General features: G+C 43.4%; 1 protein-coding gene and 1 long non-coding RNA gene across 2 annotated transcripts; both read left to right on the forward strand.

The window, feature by feature from the left end:
- Positions 1 to 3,898: 3,898 nt before the first annotated feature.
- Positions 3,899 to 6,770, forward strand: LOC107079275 (uncharacterized). Its single transcript, XR_001480217.2, has 4 exons — positions 3,899 to 3,972; positions 4,324 to 4,433; positions 6,081 to 6,241; positions 6,607 to 6,770. It is a non-coding gene; the product is annotated as an uncharacterized lncRNA (long non-coding RNA).
- Positions 6,771 to 8,460: 1,690 nt separating this feature from the next.
- On the forward strand, positions 8,461 to 22,242 carry LOC102694983 (sodium-dependent organic anion transporter). Its single transcript, XM_006626669.3, has 6 exons — positions 8,461 to 9,638; positions 11,540 to 11,658; positions 14,508 to 14,596; positions 15,865 to 16,040; positions 18,141 to 18,298; positions 19,977 to 22,242. Exons 1-6 carry the CDS (start codon positions 9,274 to 9,276, stop codon positions 20,186 to 20,188), a joined length of 1,119 nt encoding a protein of 372 aa, XP_006626732.3. The 5' UTR covers positions 8,461 to 9,273; the 3' UTR covers positions 20,189 to 22,242.
- Positions 22,243 to 22,330: the final 88 nt, after the last annotated feature.

The raw sequence follows: 22,330 nt of genomic DNA on the forward strand, positions 1-22,330 counted from the left end.
GGCGACGTCACCGCTCTGGTAAGCCGGCTCTTACACACCCTGATGGCCGTATGCGTTACAGTATTTTTGTCACGAATGTCGAGTACCCTAATCAGAGGAGTTGCGGGAGCAGTCTCAAAAAGCGAACACTAACAAACAATTGCATGTTCTTACCAAGAGGCTTTATCGAGCACGTCTTAATACATCGTAGCGGTGTGCTTTTTTTTTTTCAAATCTGAAGAAGTGATCTGTTTCTCGCTGTCTCCTTCTTAAATAAACACGCGCACCAAGGGACGTGTAAAGATTCGAGCCACGTGTTGAGAAAGACTTGAACCTGCGACTTTACGAACAACAAGACAAGTTTGGGAGCCGGTGTTAGATCCTCAGGTGAAGTCGAGTCTTCTGCAGTCCGCAATGTAATGACCCAGACATGTCTGCTTGTCCTGCTCCATGAAGTTGCCCACCCGCCCGTCGATCAGCACAAACGACGAAACGCACCGCAATCGTTAGTGCTGCGTTTGGACGGTTTGTGTCGCTGTAAGTAGCGTTTGTGCTGCTTTCGTTTCCCAGATATAGCGCCTTGTTTTTTTCGGGTAATAACGTGACTATTTACAAGGAAGTTTACAGGTACCAATAAACTGTTGGTTAAGTCTACTGTACCAACAAACTACCATTCGCTGATGTGTGGTGAGTGTTCTGGCGCACTATGGCTGCCGTCGCATCATCCAGGTGGGGCTGCACATTGGTGGTGGTGGAGGGGAGTCCCCATTACCTGTAAAGCGCTTTGAGTGGAGTGTCCAGAAAAGCGCTATAAAGTGTAAGCAATTATTATTATTATTATTATTATTATTATTATTATTATTATTATTATTATTAATATTAAACTCGGTACTTGAACGCCTGATTATGATGAAAACAATTGGGGCAATTTGTTTTTCGAGTCCGTCTGGTCGGGTGGGGTGGATGTTCCAATATATTTTAATATAGCGCCTTCTTTTCCTGACTGCACAACAGCAAAGTCACGACCACCAGATCTTTCAAGTTGTGATGTTTGATAAGTCGACCCCAGACTTTGCAGCCTTTACGCGGATAAACACTTACATTTAGGGAGGAGTTACTATGTTAGTTAATTGGGTTAGGTGTTTTATTTTAATTTTTAAACATGTTCTCGAAACTGTTATTGCTTGCGTACTCCTTTCATTTGTGAAGAGACACCAGTTTCCAAATTACCGCTGGTACAACACGAGAGCCCATATTCACATTTTTAGGTATTGGTTTCAAGATCGATATAATTTAACAATAAAAAAAACAAAATTGAAAGCACAAGCATAATAATACAATGATCATAGACTTAACATTTATATTAATTTTTGAAGTATAAACCAGAAGGTGTTTCCCCTACCTTAAATATACGATTAAAATTGATCAAATTCCATGTATTCATTACAGAAAGCAGCGGAGACAGTTATATTGCAATTAAAAAATGTATTTATTTCTAAGAGTACGGGACATTGTGAATCAATAAAGACGTTAAAAAAATTAAGCCGATGTAGTTATTTTGCAAATAAGTAAAGCATTTTAAAAATAGATTCTCACTGACAGTGAACAAGCCGATCCATCGCCTGGCGCTGCTGGCTTGAACAGCTCTCAGACCCGTGATTGGCTAAAACCCGAACAGGTCGGGCCGCGATTGGGTGAAGAGTGAGAATCGACACTCTGATTGGGTAAAGCGCCACAGCGGAAGTTCCGAGAACATGTAGATACACAGGTGATGGATGTTCTTTTTGTTCCAAATACTGTAGCCCCGGTTAACTGTGTGCTGTACGCTGGATATACAGTAACACATCCATTGGTTTCCAATTACTAATCAATCTAAGAGAAGTCGCACTGAGGTCAAAACGGAACAGCAGACAAAGAATGTCATGGCATCCACAGCGCATTCACGACTCCGATAGCATATCACGATAGGAGTGCACGCATCACGATCACATCGCGATACCCATTGCGATGGCGCATCACTGTCATGGCGCCAGTGTCGCCACTTTAAGTCCATATATCGGGATATGACATACCCTGACAAAAAAAGTCCACCCCCATGTCGCGACATGGAATCCATATATCGCGACATGACCAAATCTGTCAGGCCTATGTCGCGACATGGAGCCCGCATATTGCGATATGGCATACCCCGGCAAAAAAAGCCCACCCCCATGTCGCGACATGGAGTCAATATATCGCGACATGACCAGATCTGTCACGCCTATGTCGCGACATGGAGCCCGCATATCGCGATATGGCATACCCCGGCAAATATGCCCTGCCCCATGTCACGACATGAAAGTCCCTACATCGCGATATGACATGCCCAGCCCCATGTCGCGAAATGGTGTCCATATGTTGCGATAGGACATACCCTGACAGGATATCCTGACCCCATGTCGCAACACAAAGTCCATATATCTCGACACGTCCTGTCTGGGTATATCATTCTCATCCTCATCCGCCTCATCCAGACAGCTTTGAAAGTCATGGAAGTGAAACAGCACCCCTCACTGCAGACAATCTTTGAAAAATCCCTAATCAAACAGGCAGGGAAAATTATATCAGATCCTTCCCACATCCTCAACTCTGAATATCAGTTTCTTCCTTCTGGCAAACGTTTTAGGGTTCCAAAATGTAAGTCAGATACAAACATTCCTTTGTTCCACTATCCATTAAAGCTGTCAATGCAAATGTCAAGGATAAACACAATTTTGACTCTTACAACCCACTTGAGTGCAATATGTTTTTGTGACGTGTTATAAATGTTACATGTTGTAATGTGTTATACCATACATGTGTAATAGAATGATGTGCAATGTTTTTCTTATTTTTTGTAATAGTAAAATGTGCAATGTTTTTATCTCTTTTTTTGCATTCTACTCTATTTAAATGTACAAGAGTGCTGGGTGTCCATAAAAAAAATTCCCTCAGGGGACAATAAAATCTTATCTTATATCATGTCCTGATATGAGACCTTTGTTGCGACAGCGGTGCCAGGGTGGCACGGAAGCAAGGCGCCAGTCGTGATATACACTGCCGCGATATACTGTACATGCGATATACATGGGGTCCCTATCATGACATGCTGCGGAGGTCGTGTCGCGATGGTATGCCACAGTTACGCATTTGGTTACAGCGTGTCACGGTAGGATAAGAAAAGGAAAACGTGCCTTAGATCTTAGAAAACCATAGATCTTACAATCACGGCGATTTTACATAAATTACAACCACAGGTTTATGTCATAGATGGTTAACTTGTTGGTATGCGTCATGTCTTAGTATTATTCACATCTAAGGAGGAACATATTTTCTATATGTTAATGGATATTGATTGTCTCTGAAATGTTAAGGGTACGAGCTAAACTGTAACAGAGCTGGAGGTCAAAGTCACCGTGCATGGCCACGTGATTACCGGAAAAACAAGGCGCTATATCTCGGGAACGAAAGCAGCACAGACGCTACTTTCAACGGCACAAACATAGCACTAACGATCGAGACCGGTCCGGTTCCCCTACGACGTTGTAGGGGGGCAGGGCAAGGTCACCCCCTGAAAAAGAAGACGTTATATCTAAGGAACGAAAGCAGCTGGGAAGTAACTTTCAACGGCACAAACCGACACAAACTTAACACGAAGTCATGTCCCCAGCCTTTTAACACGTTGTGTGTTCTGCACACAAAACCGTTTTTACTTTTCTGTTTGCGTATCACTGCCTTCTTATCAAAATGCGTTTGCCTTTCAATGACATAGTAACCATTTAATTTCGCCTTGGCAGGGCGTACGTTTGGCATTTCTTGGGAGTGTAGTGAACTAACACTAACACCCATCTCAAACGTAGATGAATCCATTATTAGCAATTTCAGCCTTATTTTTGACGTAGGATCTACGTATCTGTGGCGCAAGCCTAAGTCCTTTAATATCTTTCTTTAGTGTCTCTCAAGAGGACACCCAAGGTCAGTCCTTCCTGGGGTATTTGTGCTCTTCCACTTACTCTGCAGTAGTCAATGAACACGTAAAAAACACTTTTTGTAAATAATTAAATGCCAATTTCCGCGGTACCCGATCGTGACTGTATACGTGTATGTCGAATTGGTCGAGCTCAAATTTCAAAGTGAAATACTGCTTTGTGTGGGTTTTTTTTTTAAATATAGGTATCAGTCTATCTTTATCTTTAGTTCATACAATTAATGTTTGACATAGAAGACTTTTCTACATATGGCATCGTGGTGATTAAAATACCAGCTTCGCCCAAAGAAAAACACGATGTACAAGCTGTGTTTCGATAGTTGATTGACTTGTTTCAGCGCTGGGGAAGCTGGAAAACCCGTCAGCTGCCGACCCCCCGCATGGAGCCGCAATTGAACATTTTGCCAGTAAGGGTCTGGTCCGCAGTGACTTCGAGGCATTACAGAAGGTAGGTCTAGAAAGTTTCACTGTTGTTTAATTGGGCTTTCAGGTGCCGAAATGATCAGTTTATCTAGTGCACGAACAGTACTCTAGTTTGGCAAGAGAGAATGATCACATGTCACTGGTGTTATTTCAGTTCTTCTAGGGAGTGAACTTTTAGACGTCCCGGTTCCCTCACTGCTCCAGCGCCAGGTGGAGTCCTGTTCCTTGAGTTACTGGTAGAGATTTAAACACAGAACCACGTCGGTGTTTATCATCGCACAACAACCGTTAACAGCTCAACAGCCGTATCATAAAATGTTGCTTCCATCGAATGTGTGATGCTAAACAATACGTTCAAAGAGCACATCCATTTTCAGCGTTGGAGGAAGTTTATTTTCAAAAGTAGCCTATCGCATTTCTACGGAAGCGCCTTGCTGCCACCAAGGAAAAACAAAATTCGCCCCCCTCATCTCGTAATTACGAGATAGCAATAATTACTTCAGTGTATGCGCATCCCGTTACGATGTGTATTGAACGCATGTCGAAGCTAGCGTGATCTTGGCTGGCACTTTCGGTTTAATGATCGAGTCAATGCCCAGTTTGTACGGATTTACTTTCGACTGGGGATTCGTCGTGATGAAATCTTGCAATTGTTTAGCAAATATGAACAGAATCATTATAAACACGAGGATCGGTTTTGTGGGATTTAGAGATCAAAAGCAATGACGGTCCCGTTACGAACGGCTATACGTGCACACACATCAGTTCCACTGTTTAAAACTAAGTCTGCATGTAGCGATATAATAGGTATTATATGACAATTGTGCATTCGCGTGATCACATAAAGTGCACGATAATTATTTTCTCGTAGTTACGAGATAAGGGTGCAGAATGTTTTCTTCCTTGGTGGCAGCAATGCGCTTCCGTATATTACCATACCGCTGCTACAAAACAGTCCTGCGCCCCGGCTTCAGCTGCTGGACGGCAGCACAGAGCAGGCTGCAGACGAGAGCCTTGGTTTCAAAAACAGGCGGTTCATTGCCCTGTCGTTTACTAGTAACTACCCCAAAAGCAGGATACAACAAGACGTGGTGAAAATGAAGAGGGGGGGAACCCCCTTATATAGGGTAAAGCAGGAGGCGACTGACCAGTCAGGGTGTAAGTCGAGGAGGAAGTGGGTCAGTCCAACACCACCCGGGTGGGGGAGGGTAACGCCACAGTATTGTTTTACACGCATATTATACCGAACTTCGTAACTGATAGATTTTAGAAGTTATTGCTTTTTTTCTGACGTGTAGTGAAGTACTTGAATTGACATTTTTGACATTTCAAAAAGTAATGTATCGGTCCACTTGACCCCCCCCCCAGGACCTTGGATTATGCCGTTGCCCCCTGACCTTCTGACTGGCAGCTTCCTTTCCCGCGCACCCCTTGTTTTAAACCGCTAGCGCTTCCCTCTTCTCTCTGTCGCTGCGGTCTTGCACCCTCTGGTGAATAGCACACTACTGTAATCCTAAGGGTAATAAACGGCCTGCCAAAAGAAGCTGCATGTCTTCGTCTTGCCTCGTCTCTGTCACGTTTGGAGCCGATTAGCTACAGAAACTTTCCCCATTGTAAATGAATTTGGGCTCGAAGATGATGGGCTGTTTTCCTTTACATGTGTTCACCGTAGGCACAATCCCTCTGAGCTCACCCAGTTCACACAATCTTTCCTGACGAGGCTGAGAGCCAAGAACCACCGATCACCTGTCTTCCTAGAGCTGGATCTGTTCAATTCAGCCTCCCTGCAGCATGTAGACATCAAGGGTGCCTTCTCCATTCCCTCTTTAGAAGGTACTGTGAGTGACACGATGCATCTGAGCTGAAAACATCGACACTGCCTCAGAGATCCATCTCTGTGTGGTGATATTTGTGAAAAGGCAGGTGAACTGCCTTTTAACTCGGTATGGAAATTGTAAATATTAACGTCAGAAACATGCCAAATTGCAAATAATAACAATCACAGTAAAACAGAAGAAGGGATAGAAAACACCATAATTTAAAATCGAAAAATATGGATAATTGTTTGGTGCATGATTTAAAGAGCTCCGGACAGATTTCTTGTTGAATACCTAGGATTTCTGACTACAATTTGAAATTGCAGGCTGAAAATTCTCTACATTCAAAAAATAATAATTCATGATTTTGTCCTGGTCTAGCTCTGAGGCAAGAGAAGCACAGAGAAGCAGTGAGACTGAAAAAACTGTCCGAAATTCCCAAATTCCATTTCAGATCACATCCAAAGGACAAAACCGGTTTCTCCAGGTTTCCAAGACTGGTCTCCGGTGTACAAAAATAAAGATGATGCCTCTTGTGTGAATTACTACACGTCTTTAAGTATTTACTTTTTAAATATCTTACATAACATGAAAAGTCAAGACTAGACTTTCGATTAATTGAGAAAATCTGACTACATACAGTACATAGAACGAATAATTATCAGCTCTGTTCATTTTGGTTCTTACCATATTAGCAAAGTGCTCTTATGAAACCTTCATTACTAGATTTGTTCATACACATTTAAACGTATAGGATACTTACTCATAAAGATGTGTGTTTTAGGTGTCATTCCATGTTAACTTTGCACTTAGTAATAAAGACTACTGAACGTGCCATTCAACTATGCAAAACAAAGCTCCATATTTCCTGTAGCTGCCGAGTGTGCTAAACTAGTGCAAGACAGGCTGTAAATAATCATTAACGCAGCCTTAAAAGATTTGTGTCAATGATTTTTAGCCTTTCCCAAATTAAAACAAGAAGGAAGGTGTCAATGTTTTTCGGGTTATTGAGGTAGTGCTGTAAAGAAAAAAAATCAAGACCCAGGACTTCCAAGCGCAAAAATGACAAACAAAAAGTTAGCTATGTGTCTTCTTTGGAGACGTTTGAAATATAATCCGTCTGATGTACAGCCCACCAGGTTATCCCGGGGAACTGTTTTCACTGGGTCATCGCAACAAATATAATTATAAAAACATATTTGTATATATTTTATATGAATATAATTTTTATAATTCATATTTCTAAATCTGTTTAGATCAAATGGAGAGTTAATCATTCAATGAAGGTACAACCTCAGGTTTAAACGATGTCTGAATATACAGCTGATCGTCTTCATTCCACATGTATACTCATATACTGTACCACCACATACTGTATGTTTACACTAGGAAAGAAGCATAGAAACGTCTGCCTTATTGTTACTGGGGATCTTTTTCAGACGACACGGTGGTGCAGTGGTTCGCATTGGTTCCTCGCTGGGCGGGGACCCCGGCTTCAGTTCCTGGGGTGCTCTCTGGGGGGGAATGTGAATGTTCCCCCGAGCTCGCGTCAGTTTCCTCCGGGTGCCTCGCTTTCCTCCAGCAGTCCAAAGAAATAGTTTGGTGGGCTAATTGGCTTGTGTTGAAATTGGCCCTGGCGTGAATGTTCGTGTCTGTGTGTGTGTCCTGTGATGGACTGGTACCCCGTCTTAGGGCTCCCCCGCGACCATGAACTCCAAGACGTGGTTAGAAGATGAATGAATGATAGTTTATTTAATCCATTGAATTGAACGGGTTGTCCTGCCGCTTTTTATCCCGCGTGTAATCCTGCATTTTGTAATTGCCTGCCCTCTAATACAGTATAAAAAAGAGTTTACATTAGATAAATTTCTTTAACCGAATTTAAAAACAAAACCCGTTGTTGATACTGCGGTACGAGCTGAGGTGATTTAAACTCCCGCATTCTTCTCATTTCTTCCATAAACAAGAGAAAATAAGAAGATTACGATTTGTGTTCATTAGTAACAAGGAATTCCATTCATGAGCGCACGCCTTTTCTTGGTATTTAATCTGAGCTGTAAACGGTGCAGGCGGCGCAATCACAACGGGGACCCGTCTAAACACGGACCCTGGACCTTAATCCTCGCATGTTTCACCACATTTGCGTGGCGATAAAGTTTTTATTTTTAAAAGTGGAATTCAACGAAGGACAAAATCTAAAATTCTCAGTTGGGCGTACAGGTGTAAAATGTAATTTACATTTAAAAGTGTGGTGATCTAATTGACGAGACGTACAGTCCATGAACGACCGCAAAGAAGCGTGTGGGCATTACTTGCTGTATGTGGTATCTGCGGGATTGAAATACGAGAATCGTGCAATTCAGGTCTCTGTGGGGAAAAGGGACAGGGAGGACAAAAACCTAAATCAGCAGCGGGTTTTTTGTTTTAATCCGTCGCGGGCCGTCGGCACAATACGCGCGTTCATGCCACTTCACCTGTGCCACGGAAACACGAAGGTGGAGGCTCTCAGAAGGAAAATTGAAAGGGGGCTGTGTGAAAAAGCAGTCAAAATGACTAAAATAAAGACATTTTGTTTTCTGCGTCGCAAAAGAATAAGAGGGTGACGCGCGAACCCTGGGTTAATTCGGGCACTTGGTTTGCAAGCGCAGCGCTCCTGTGGAGGAACCGCAGCAACACTGAACAGTTCCGAGGAATTCGCCGCACCAGCGATCTCCTGAAGGAGGTCAGGTGATATTTACGCGGCCAACTGAAGACGTGTAGTGGCAATTGTAACAGGTGGACAAGAAGAGGGAGTATTTCATATCAAAAGGCGATCCGAAGGGGGTTGCGGACGACTTTGGCGGAGTTTAAAGTCAGGAGGACGAACTGCGAACGAGTGAGCCGGCAACTTTAATTTGACTAAAGTGCATCACCCGAGTGTGCGATGTCCGGAGAGGGGGTGTGAGAGGGGACGATAAAATAATCAAATATCGGGATCCGGTTTCGCTGCAGGTTCAAGCCAAGGGGAACACAGGCGCCTTTGCTTCTTCGGGCAGGTTTCCGAGCAGAATGCTGAACCACACGGGCTGCTCGGAGTGCGAGGGGAACCGAACGCACAACGGGACGAGCGCCCCGGACGAAACCGTCACGCTGGTTTTCAGCGTCGTGCTGACTGCCCTGCTCGCCCTGGTGGTCTTTTCCTTGGGGTGTACCGTTGAGTTGGGCAAACTGTGGTTCCACCTCCGGCGCCCCTGGGGTATTTTGGTGGGGCTCGTTTGCCAGTTTGGTCTGATGCCCCTCACTGCGTACGCCCTCGCTGTTGGCTTCGCCGTGAAGCCGGTGCAGGCTGTCGCCATCCTCATCATGGGCTGCTGTCCGGGGGGGACGATCTCCAACATTATCGCGTACTGGGTTGATGGAGACATGGACCTCAGGTGAGACATAGCTTTTGAGCTTTTTGTGAATTCTTCATTTGTACAGGTTTATCTAGTTATGCTTAAAAAGGATCAAATAAAAAGGCTCGTCTGTTTTTATGGAATATTTCTGTATATACGCCTAGGCGTGCAAAGGTGGGGTTATAAACGCTGTACAGTACATTGGTCGCTTGTTCTGATCAAGCGAACAAAAAAAAATCTAAATTCTGTGATCTATAGCTTTTGCATTTATTATTAGGAAAGATACCCGCCCCCATCCCCCTCCGCTTATATTAATTCCCGCTGGATCAAACTTTCTTCAATTAAAGGAAAACGCAGCATTTCATAAACCAGTATTTGGCTCTGTGGGAGATCAGGATTGGCAGGATATATTTATCTTTTCGGGTTAAATGTGATGGAAAACAGTAGTTCATCCATAGAGTGATTATATTCTCTATTTTGAAAAAGGAAACCTGAACTTTTTAAACTATTTTAGTTGTGCATGCCATATAGTTTCTGTGTTAAGCAGGTGGTATGTTTGGTGGAGGTGGGGGGACAACTGTGTATATCTGTAATAAATTCTATATCTTAATAAAGTCTTCTTTTTGACAACTGAAGAATGCTCCACAGCCGAAACGTTGTGTCTCCTTTCTGTTATTTTCACGTGGAAGAAAACTTCACCCGTTCCTTATCTGTAATAAATGTCGTCTTCCCGGGATTTTAAGATCCCTGTTTACCGAAAAACAGACAGAGAAAACCTTACTCCCAGTCTGTGCTCTTGTTAATGTGTTGCGGTGCTCTTTTACGCACAACACAACTAAAACAAAAAGGGCTACAAAGAGAAAACGTGAGTTTAAAGGGTGGCATATTGGCGCGGTGATAAGCACTGCTTCCTCGCAGCGCTGGGGCTCTGGGTTCTGTTTTGGACGTGGGGTGCTATCTGTGTGGAGTCTGTATGTTTCCTCCGCGTTTTTGTGAGTTTTCTTGGGGTGCTCCGGTTTCGTTCCCCAGTCCGGAAGCCCGCCCTGTGGCTCGCAGTGTAGGGGCGCTGGTCGGCGGCCAGTGAGAGTGTGGGTTCAAATCCACCTCTTTCAGAGGGCAGACTCATAGGTTAATTGCTGGGGCTAGAGTCTGTCGGTATGTGTGTGACCCGTGATGGACTGGCGTCCTGTCCCCCCTCCTTGCTTTTTGGGACAACAGGCGCCGGTTTCCCCGCGACACCACACTGGAAGAAGCGGTTAGAAAATGAACGGATGGACGTGACCTTAAAAGCTGTAAAGACTGGTCGAAAAGTCCGGACGTCTTTAAAATTCGAGTAATTAAACAGTTAACTTCAGAAATGGAAGCTTGTGTTTCAACATTCTGGTTCTCTTATACAGTGAGTGGCGGTTTTCGTTTACACGCCGTACCAGCCTGAAATTCTCGCTCCCTGTCTGTGGGATGTTCGTCGTGCCTGTTTTCTGCGCTCACTCAGGCGAGGGAAGACAATCTCTCCACACATTTTTTCGGCTGCAGTGGACAGAAGATTACAATGCGGATGCAGCTAATAAAACGGCTACAATCCATCCTTACAACATTGAGCGTGATAATGTAAATACTTCATGGAAACATTCATAGAAGACCAAGGTGGCGGAAAATGCCGATTCTTTTAATACAGTTTTGATTCAGTATAGGAGGCTACCACATCCCAGAGTGCCGTGTACAAATTTAAATGATTTTATGATTTAAATGACATTTTTCTCGTAGTCGGTAATAATTCACCTGAAGAAGGCTCCACGGCCGAAACGTTGCGTTTTATTTCTTCTTTTTTTTCAGCATGGAATAAACCTATTACTTGTTCCTCTGCAGCCTACGCATGCTGACGCAGCCACCCACCTGAACTACTGTGTTTTAAGTAATATATATTTACCCGTTTATTTCAGCATTACCATGACCTGCTGCTCGACAGTTCTGGCTATGGGAATGATGCCTCTCTGTCTGTTCATCTACACACGCTCCTGGGTTGGCGAAGGCAACATTAAAATCCCCTTCTTTAACATAGGTGACGACCATTCATTTACCTCATGTCTCCAGCCCAGCTCTCTGCCTCGTTGAATGGAAATAGTAGAGGGGTCAGTATGTCTCTGGGACAGTGGTAGTGTGTGTGTGTGGGGGGGTTAATTTCCTGTAACAACGAAAAATTGGAACAGTAAATTGCGGGAGTTCTTGACGGCTGTTGGGAATCAATCAAAATAAAAGAATCCACAGTTTTACACACCGATTCTAAATATACTGTATAATTCACAAGGCGTTGGTCGTATGTCATTAGAGTGTTTCGGAATGGAGACAGCTGTATGACGCCCTGATCTGTGTGTCTTGGAAAATGTCTCTTATAATTAGCTCTCCTAGATTATTACAATCAGTTCTAAGCGTTGTAGATACATAAGACTTCATTGATCCCGAAGAGAAATTGATGTGTTACAGCAATCTAGCCCAAAACAAGCAAAAAAACAGACATCAGAATAGACAAAAAATTAAAATACATACGGTAATAAAAAATAAATATAAAATATTAAATAAAAATAAATACATAGGTGTGTGCAAAACATGCTCGTAGTCACTGTAAAAACAGCAAAATATGTGCAAAATGTGCAAAGGTTTATACAGATTGAGTGTCCATAAAAAAAAGTACAATGGAGCAACATGCTGTCCATAGACGAGCAAATGAAGGGCTAACAGTCCTAGCCTAGGGCAGCGTTATACACCCTGACAGCTGGAAAGACAGGAAAGACCTGCGGAAACACCGTAGCTGGAGCAGTCTGTTGCTAAAAGTGCTCCGCTGCCCAGTAACAGTCCCATGAAGCGGATGAGAGGTGTTGTTCATGATGGCTGTGAGCATGGTCAGCATTCTCCTCTCAGCCACCACCTCCATGGGGTCAAGGCTCAGCCCCAACACAGAGCCAGCCTTCTTGATGAGTTTATTGAGCCTATTTGCATCTCTTGTCATGATGCTGCTGGCCCAGCACACGTAGAACAGCGTAGAAGATGGCCGCTGCCACCACTGATTCATAAAAAATGTGTAGCAGTGTTCCACACACACCAAAGGACCTGAGCCTCCTAAGAAAATAGTCGGCTTGCAATATGACTTGCCACTACAAATGTTTAATAAAACATGCCCAAAGATATGGAATTAGTGTTGAACTTTAACTTTAACTCAAGTCCCTAGAGTAGTGAGTAGACAATTGCTAACCAGCTGAACCTTTAGGAAGTTGCTGACTGTAGCTAGAAGAGCAGATTTTTGTATTATCAGGATTCTGTACCCTCAATACAGAGATACAGTGCACATTTTTCATTTAGCCAGCAGTAACTTTATCCAAAATTAAAAGTACACATCCACCATGACTTGATGATATTAGGCAGACCAAGGAACGGAAAGGAAAGTATACAGTACATTTCCATATTTATTTTAAATACATTATGAAGAATCTTCAATCATCAGCTATTTTCATTTCTTAGCTGCAAATATGTCAGTATGTTGAACAGACATATATATGTACAGTATAGTCACACCAGTGACTAGTAGGTCGGGTAGACGGGTCCCAGGAAAAAAGACATATTAACACAGCTGTAAAGGTAAAATAGTGCTCTTCATTTATAGTGTCAGGCAAACAAAACCAACCCTTGTCTTGGAGCTTCTAGTTATACATCTTCATTAATAGTTCCTCTCTGTGTAAGTACAAAAGTACAAACATGCAGCTAAGCTGCTTATATGCGTCACAACGTTTCCCTCTAAACCTCCTTCAGAGCTTACAAAGCTTACGAAAAAGCTCTTCCAATACAAAGTTTCCACAACTCAAATGCAAGTTCCAGCCTCCGTGGTCGTCGGTCACTACTTTCTTCTCCACCCGATGCAGCACATTTTAGAGACTCTGCTCTCCGTTCCAGACAGCTGTTGGAAGCCTCTGCTTCCTAGTTTTCTAAATGCCTCCTGACAATTGGGCAGGAAGCCAAGGATGGCAGCTCATTCCCCACGGCCCTCTGGAGAATGTAGTGCAGACAAGAGCCGCCATCTTGTCTAAGTCTGCCATCCTATCAATATACACTGCCCTCCGAACCCTAGGCCACCACGTTACCTCCAGTTGTGTGGACAGAGGAGACCTAGATAAACCTTTATTCAGCTGATGGAGCTGCTAGAGTGTGAAAAGAAGTGAAGATGTAGCAAGACAGTGGCCATATGTTTATTTGCCAAATGCAAAAAAAGGAGTTCATCCGCAGAAAAAAGATGAACTGTGGGAAATCTAAGACTGGCCAAGTCAATTAGATCTAAGCAACTGACCATGCTTTCTACAAGCTGAAAACAAGTGAAATCAGAACACCCCAGAGATGGAAAAGAACTCAAAGTGAGTGAGATGTGTGAGTTTGTGAGATTAGTGGGTGATGGATATCACACAGGATATTGCCTCATACAGATATGCAACCAAATACTGACCTTTACATTCAGAAATTTACCAAAAGTGAATATGCCCTAAAAATTATAGTCTCCTGAAATCGATAGGTTGAAGACAAAGAATGTATTTCTGATGCATGTGCCTTGCATGTTAGAGGTTGGGGGTTCGAACCCAGCTCTTGCCATGAGTTTAATCTATTTCCCTACGGGATTAATAAAGTATTATCTATCCATCTATTTGTTCTAATGTGATCAAATTAATGCATTCATTTTCCTCCAAAACATATTTGGCACTGGAGTGAGTGTTCACCAATACAATCTGCTTGACTATGAGGCAAGAATAACAGTTTTGACTATGCTGATTAATATGTCTAGAGGACATTGTAAACAAATGGTGTGACTCCCTATAGAGGTCTTTTTATCTAGTTTCTGAGCCAGTCTGTGTTTTTCCCCCCCTGTCTCAGGAATTACTCTTGTTACCTTGATTGTTCCCGTGTGCTGTGGAGTCTTTGTCAATTATAAGTGGCCAAAGAAAGCACAGATCATCTTGAAGGTACTGTTCATTCCTTCTAGTAGTCACGCGAGATTGAAGGAGTCAATATGATTTGATTTCATTCATACAGTTTAACATAGAAAAACACACAAAAAACACTGCTACAAAATGTAGCTTCAGTAATTTCCCATTAGAGTCTCTTTCACAACGTCATCAAAAAATGAATAAAACAAGAGGGTTTGTAATCAGATATATTTGCATTGATTTGTTGTTTAGTTTTACAGCCTGGTCTTTTATTGCTTTTTTTTGTGGTTTTAAATTCTTTGGGATTATTCTCTTAACACCTATCTGACGTTGAGAATATAAAAGGCATATTTTAACATTCTTAATTTGAAAACTGACAATAATCTTGCTTCCTATATGACAAAAAGATGGGTTTGTAGCCCATACGTTTTAAAGGTTAAGCACAAAGGCCTACAAGGCTATTTGGTAAAGTTAGAAATTAAGACTTTGGCACTTATGAGTCCAAACACAGTATTTCTATCCATATCCTGAACTGATCTGTATTCATGAGAGTTTATAATGATTAAGGACTCTTCCAAGTGTGAATAATAAAGTCTGTCTACATTCAGACTTAGTGCTGTACATTCCTTAGAGATAAGAGAGATTAGTCATATACAATTTCTTGTATTAAGAATTTGTCTTTTCACATACCCCAGCTTGCTCTCCATGAGACACACAGGCACACAGACAGGGAGAGAGAAACTGGGAGTCAGAGAGCAGGGTCAGCCATTTATACAGCACCCCTGGAGCAGATGGGGTTAAGGGCCTCGCTCAAGGACCCAATGGAGTAGGATTCCTCTGCTGGCTACCAGCAACCTTTCAGCCATATGAGCAGATCCTTAGCCACAGAGTGACCACACCGCCCTTAGACAGCCTTCTTCCTCACAATGAGCAGCAGCTCCTGTGTTTTACTTTATCATGGCTTAGGCTAATCATCTCACAATACATGCAATGTAGAAAACGTAAACGAATAGCATGGCGTGTTAACTTTATTAACTCTATTAAACAGTCTTTAATAAAAAAACACAGTGAATATAATTCAAACAGACAGAGGGGATGAGTAACCAATATACAAGCAGTGTAATGAACGTTAAACTTCACAGTAGAGGCAACTGCACAGTTTCTTCTTCATTTGTAGAGGTGCAGGCTACCCAAGAGCTTCAAGTTAAGCCAAAAAATTAATTCAAACTCCCAAGAGCCCTTTTCACCAAAGACATTTTCTGTGGAACCTTGGGGGTCCCTGAAATTCCCTGTTTCCTCTTCAGGTGGGCACTGTCGTGGGTGGCGTACTCATCCTGGTGATCGGAATCGCCTCTGCTGTTCTGTATAAAGGCTCATGGGACACAGACACCTCCATGTTGGTAATTGGGATTATTTACCCCATGATCGGGTACGCAGCTGGGTTCATCACTGCTGCTGTTGTGAGACAACCCTGGAAAAGGTAAGGAACTGACGTGTTTGTATTAGCTGACACAGGCAACTTGTCGCTTTGGTGTTCTGTCCTGATATGTATTATTATTCACTACATGTGTTAGGATGTTTAGCTGGCTGAAGGGAGATGGCGTGAGGCAACTCAAAAGTTAAATACCAGTGTGGGAACAATCTGTGTACAGACCTTGCAAGCATAGTTAGATGTACAATATATCCATCTTCCATTCTGTTTCTTTACTGGATTAGTTTTTCACACAGCATTCCTGTAGGACCTGTAAGAAATATCTTAGGAGAGTTCATAAAAAACCTATAGTAATGTTTTCAATATCAGCAACTGAGATGACTTTATTACTGCTGATGTTGACCATTTTCTGAAAGGTAAGAAAGAGAAGACTAACTAAGGGGTCCAGAATTGCTGATCTCTGCAGAAACATATCTTTGGGAATGTATACAGTACTTTTTCCATGGTTATTGATCTGCATTCCTCAGCTACCTCTGTTCCTGCCCTTATAGCTCCCCCCTGGCTAATCTCTCACAGAGTCTGCAGGCATGTGTTTCTCTTGACCAGACTGGTAATCATTCATCAACGCCAGCCTGTACTACAAGAATGTGTACACGCTAATCCTCACAAAACCCCTACACACTACCAAGTACGAGCTAGATGAGTCATTTATTGAATTTAAGGAATGCAGTCAGAACAAACTGTATCAACAGTTAAAATAACTGTAAACAGTAAGTTAAGACTTCCAAGAAGTGTGTAATCTAGTTTACAGCAAGATGAGAAAAGCTGAGAATAATTATGAACACCCCCGAATCACAAAGACTTTTACCTAAATGGAGGGAATCAGTAGACTTGAGTTTTGGGCTCTCCTGGCCAGCTTTTTCTAGCAACAAGCTGAAGGTAACCATTCTGCTCCACAGGAATTAAACACGAAAGTCCTGCCGAAAACAGGCTGAACCATGGGCAGGGGGGGCAAGAGGATGACAGTAGCCGTAAGATTGTTTGCTTCAGGCAATTCTGGTCCCACTTCAGAAGCATGCACTTGCGGTAGATGTGACTGCTCATTCTTTTCCGGCTCTGGAAAGGTGTTGTTACGGGAGCCGATTCTGACTCCCGTGAAGTGTGTTGTAAAGACCCTATGGGCGACGGAATAATCCGGAAGAGTCTGGAGAGAGACATCAGGGGAAACACACCAGGGTTTATTTGGGGAACACACACACAGTGGGCAAAAACAGTGGTCCAGTGCACAGGGGGGAACTCAAAAGGCGACCAGGTCCAAAAAGGGTTTATCAGGGTGCAATCAGTGACCCTAAAACCAGGAGATCTGCCCAAGACATAGACATCACAGAGGACAGTCACCACCCCGGGCATGAGCTCTTCACCCCACTGCCCTCAGGCAAGAGATATAAGAGCATACGGACACTTACCACTAGATTCTTCAATAGCTTCTATCCACAAGCAGTGAGACTGGCGAACACATTTAGCCATCCCCCTCGGACCACACCTACGCCATCACCATCTACCTCTTTATGATTTCTTATCTATTGCGCATCTCCAGTCATTGTTTACACGTCTGTATTGTTTACATTCAAACTGTCTACATGTTTACTTGCACATTGTCTATTGTTTGTTTGTATATTGTCTTGATGCACTGTTTGCACTTTGTTTTGTTTTTTACACTTGTTTTACAATCGAGAGACTTTCTGTAAGTAAGAATTCCATTGTACCAGTACCGGTTACATATGGCAATAAAGTTCAAGTTCAAGTTCAAGTTTAAGACACAGGTAACATCCTCGGGACAGGAACACGAATAGTAAAACCTTAACGGGACCAGGCGCCCCGAGCCCCAGGCCCAGAGGTCAGGACGCCGGGCTGAAGGCCTATGCCCTCAGGCTCACTCTAGGCCTGGTGGTAGGCGGATCTTCGGACGTCCGTCTTCCAAAACTGAGCCCGGAACAGCGGAGATGCCCGGCTTGAATAACACAAAAGAGACAAGACACAGCTGGGGATAATGAAACAAAAATCAATACCAAAGAAGGTGGGAGCGCCCTCTCGAGGAGGGAAAACGACTGTGTAAGATTGACGCAGGGGCTCATTCCCTTGTTGCAGGTGCAGGACGATTGCCTTGGAGACAGGAGCCCAGAATGTCCAGGTCTGCTCCACCATGCTTCAGCTGTCCTTCCCCGCAGAGCAGCTGGTTCTCATGTTCACCTTCCCTCTCATTTATGGCTCCTTCCAGCTTTTGAACGGACTGCTTATTGTGACAGGTGGGTGGGTTGGTGCTGCTTAGGGCCCTCTCACTTTTCTGTTAGAGCTGTACTAGAGACGATGGCCACACCTGAGCTGTTCAAGGGCTGATGCCCAGAAAACATGGAGGCATTGTTTTTTTTCCACAGAGCTTCAGTGACTGTGTTCTCAAAAATAGGTTAATTTGAGGCAAGCAGGCATGATTCATCTGTTCTTTTTTTCTTTACTGAAAACTGCAAAGGTCTGCATTTACAGTAAGGAGGTTAGTAGCTTGACCTTCCAGATATGAGAAGTTAAGCAAGGCTGACCCTTGTCATTAATTCAGGAAAGCCAGCTTGCTGCTGTAAATCATGCTGGTAGACCAAGTACTGTAGATGATGCTCTTCCCTCTGAAAACTAGAATTCCCAAACCAGCGTTTGAAACATGCTAAACACAGGTTCTGACTGCTTAGGCAAAACTAGAAAAAATTAGCGCAATACAGTGAAAGAGGTACTGGAGGATTTGGCTGAGAGCGGAGAGATCACGCATGCAAAGGAACAGAAGAGTCCTGATGGGCAAGGAGAGGGAACGAGCACTTCTATAGCGGGCTCCAGAGCAGGCTTTAGCAGTGAGAGAACGGAGAGGGGGTACAGGAGGTGGAGGAAGAGGAGGAGTCCAGAGGTTTGGTGGGAGGGAAAGTGAGAGATTAAAGACAGGGAGGAGAAGAGGGATCGAAACATTGGAAGGCAAGGCCTAGGGTTTTGCATCAATGGGCGGTGGTTAAGGATCTGCGCCTGTGGCTGGAAGGTTGCCGGTTTGTATCCCATGGCCGGCAGAGGAATCCTACTCCGTTGGGTCCCTGAGCAAGGCCTTCACCCCAACTGCTTCAGGGGCGCCGTTTAAATGGCTGACCTGCACTCTGACCCCAGGCTTCTCTCCCTGTCTGTGTGTCTCATGGAGAGCAAGCTGGGGTATGCGAAAAGACAAAGAGCTGGCAGGAAGGCCGGCCGAGAGCAAGTTATAATAGTCTGGGCAGGAGAGTGCCAGGGCCTGGAATAGGAGCATGGGAGAGGTGTAGGACAGTTGGGAAGGAAGGGGCTGGTTGTATAAATGTTGCTTGGAGCCTGCCAGAGAAAAAACAGGAAGTGGGAGAGAGAGGGGGGGTTTAGAGAGCGACTCTGAGGATCTTGACAGAGATGGGAGTCTTATGGGATGGTGCTGCTGGAGTCCAGAGGAAAAGAGGTAGATTTGGAAGAAGAGAAAAGGACAAAATGAGATGTACAGAGTTACCCATCTGTGGTCATATTCCCTGTCTTTTTAAAACAGAGAGGTGGATGAAGTAGGTCTCTGCTAGTGTTTTAAAGGACTTTTGGATCCCACAGTGCTATACAGATGTAAAAAAACATATTAATTGGCCAGTAATGAATTACTGTCCAGTTAAGAAAAACAAAGTGTGTTGTAAAACACGTTATCTTGGTCCTCACATTTACTGTAAAATATCTTAAGAAGCTGATTGCATAACCTGTTTCCAAATCACAACAGATTTAAAAAATGCTGCAGATTCCGTTTCTTATTTAATTCATAACATACTTTTATTTTGAAATAATCGTTTAGAACATCACAATTCAGGATTTTTGGTAAATACATAATGTAACAATTTAGAAGTCAAAATAATGGCCACATCTTATTCTGATACCTGTAATCTGTTTTCTCTGCAGTTTATCAGATTTACAAAAAAGTGACATCAGACAAGCCCGACGACAAGCCACTTGCAGGACCCGGTCTGATTAATAATTTGAGCTGCAAAACTCCACAAGGGGAGGTCAACATGGCTTTTGAAAATGAGAAAGCCCTTTGTGAAGTTAATAAACATAGCCTGGAACCGGTAAAAGCAGAAGAAAGTCAAATGATGGAGTGTACCAAACTTTAAAATGCCCACATGTACTGTTTTTAATGAGTTTACGGAATTCTGTTTCGTTTCTCACTTGTATTCTACATTACAAGTTTTATTGTTTTATTAAAGGGGAATATATCATATAGAATGCTTCTATGCTCCAGTGTAGAACTTATATATATATATAAATGTCATATACTACATTGTTTACCACTTCTATATGTGAGATAACATTTTCCATGTCTAAGATTAATAGCAGATCTCCACATGTAATGCATTTATCATGACATGAGTTGGAATGAAAACCTGCAGAAACTGAACCTCAAAGACCTGCACTGCCCACCCATGGGCCAGTGGCTACAGACAATCCCACTGCTTAGCACTACACTGACCAAGACCTGGACTGCCCACCACTGGGCCAGTGACTACAGACAAGCCCACTGCACAGCACTACACTGACCAAGACCTGGACTGCCCACCCATGGGCCAGTGGCTACAGACAATCCCACTGCTTAGCACTACACTGACCAAGACCTGGACTGCCCACCACTGGGCCAGTGACTACAGACAAGCCCACTGCACAGCACTACACTGACCAAGACCTGGACTGCCCACCCATGGGCCAGTGGCTACAGACAAGCCCACTGCACAGCACTACACTGACCAAGACCTGGGCCCGTCTCACTGGCCTTCCTGCCAGCTCATTGAGGTGTGACAACGTTACAACAGCACAACCTTTGTCCTCGTGCTGCCTGTGTAGCAACAGCTTCCTTACAAGGTGAGAATGTGGCTATTAGCTGTGAAAGCACGTATTGCCAGACTTGAGCCCCGCCTGGATATGGGTGAGATGAGCTGGAATGATGTGTGGCATCTAGAACTCAGAGAGCAGCAAACAGGCACGCGCTTGTCCAGGATCTAAGAGAAATGAGGCAGAGTCCCTCAACACAGCACCTGCAAACTGGGGACACATATGTGCTTTGTACAGCTTGGATCGTATCCAACGGTGGCCACACCCATTATTAGATCTTGACTTTTAAATTTAAAAATGAACGAATTTACCTACAGTATAACATGCCTGTTCATTCCAGAGTGTTCCAAAGACGCTGTCAAACTCCCCACTGTCATTGTAAAATGCTGAGAACTATTTAATATTTCTTCCCAGAATTCACAGTGGCTGTGTGCTCTTAAGATATCGTTGGACTCCCAGCGGTCTGGAGTATCTCTGACAAAGAGAAAACGTGGTTAGACTGACCTCTTCTGGAGATAGGCGGTGATGCAAGAAAGAGAAAAGTTCGACTACTCTTCAATGCACATAGACCTTTTTTTTTAGGCCAAGCCGTACAGACGCTTGTGGCTGTCTGGAGCCAAGTGCAAATTCCCATGCCCGGACTCCTTCGGTTCTGGAAATCACTTGGATAGATACTAGTAGCTCTTAGGATATCATAGAATGCCATCGTGATCTGGCCCTGCCCGTCAGCTTGGAGTTAAATGCAATTGCTAAAAAATGTCAGGTCCTTCAGTCTGGGGAGGCTTCACTGACCTCAGCCCTTTACCGACACTCATGTGGATGTCGCAAGCAGGGTCAGCTGTCCTGCAGGATAGCCATGGCAGTGAGTGAACTGGTTTTCATAATTCTCAGAACTGTGCTCATGACATTGATTCACCCCTATAGGCGTTTACATTTTTTCCACGCCCAGATCTGAGAATCCGCCAAAGGTGTTGAAAGCAATTCAGCTTTCCCTTCTTTATGTGGGAGTCTTTTGCTTTGTTTAAATACAGTAATCATTTCGAAACATATACCATAATGTATACTCCATTGCCTGCAGCTTTGGCACTTTTTTTGAGAGTGCGCTTCTTAAATCTAGAATATTTTTACTGTAGGTCGCATTAACATTTAACTCTGTTAAAGACTCCTCTGTTCACATTCTGCCTTTTCTTGTTGGGACTGCAGTAATGCAATAAGAACAGAAGAGGGCTGTTTATACACAAGATTTCTGAGTTCTTCAATTTGTAATTTCTAAACTCTGTATAATACTGACAATTTGCATTCAAAATGATAGGAAATAAAAAAACCTAACTAATTCTGATTTGACTTGTTATTCTCAGAGAAATTGAGAAACCGGTTACTGAGCTCAATAATGTTCTCAATTATACCACAGCTTCTTTAAAGATATCCCT

The sequence above is a fragment of the Lepisosteus oculatus genome, chromosome 3 (assembly GCF_040954835.1).
Source record: "Lepisosteus oculatus isolate fLepOcu1 chromosome 3, fLepOcu1.hap2, whole genome shotgun sequence".
Taxonomy (NCBI): domain Eukaryota; kingdom Metazoa; phylum Chordata; class Actinopteri; order Semionotiformes; family Lepisosteidae; genus Lepisosteus; species Lepisosteus oculatus.

Excerpts from the sequence above, each read along its gene's own strand:
- LOC102694983 (XM_006626669.3), top strand. The coding sequence starts at position 9,274 with ATGCTGAACCACACGGGCTGCTCGGAGTGCGAGGGGAACCGAACGCAC. Across the intron at positions 9,639-11,539 it reads GATGGAGACATGGACCTCAG|CATTACCATGACCTGCTGCT; the intron begins GTGAGACATAGC and ends CGTTTATTTCAG. Across the intron at positions 14,597-15,864 it reads AAGCACAGATCATCTTGAAG|GTGGGCACTGTCGTGGGTGG; the intron begins GTACTGTTCATT and ends TTTCCTCTTCAG.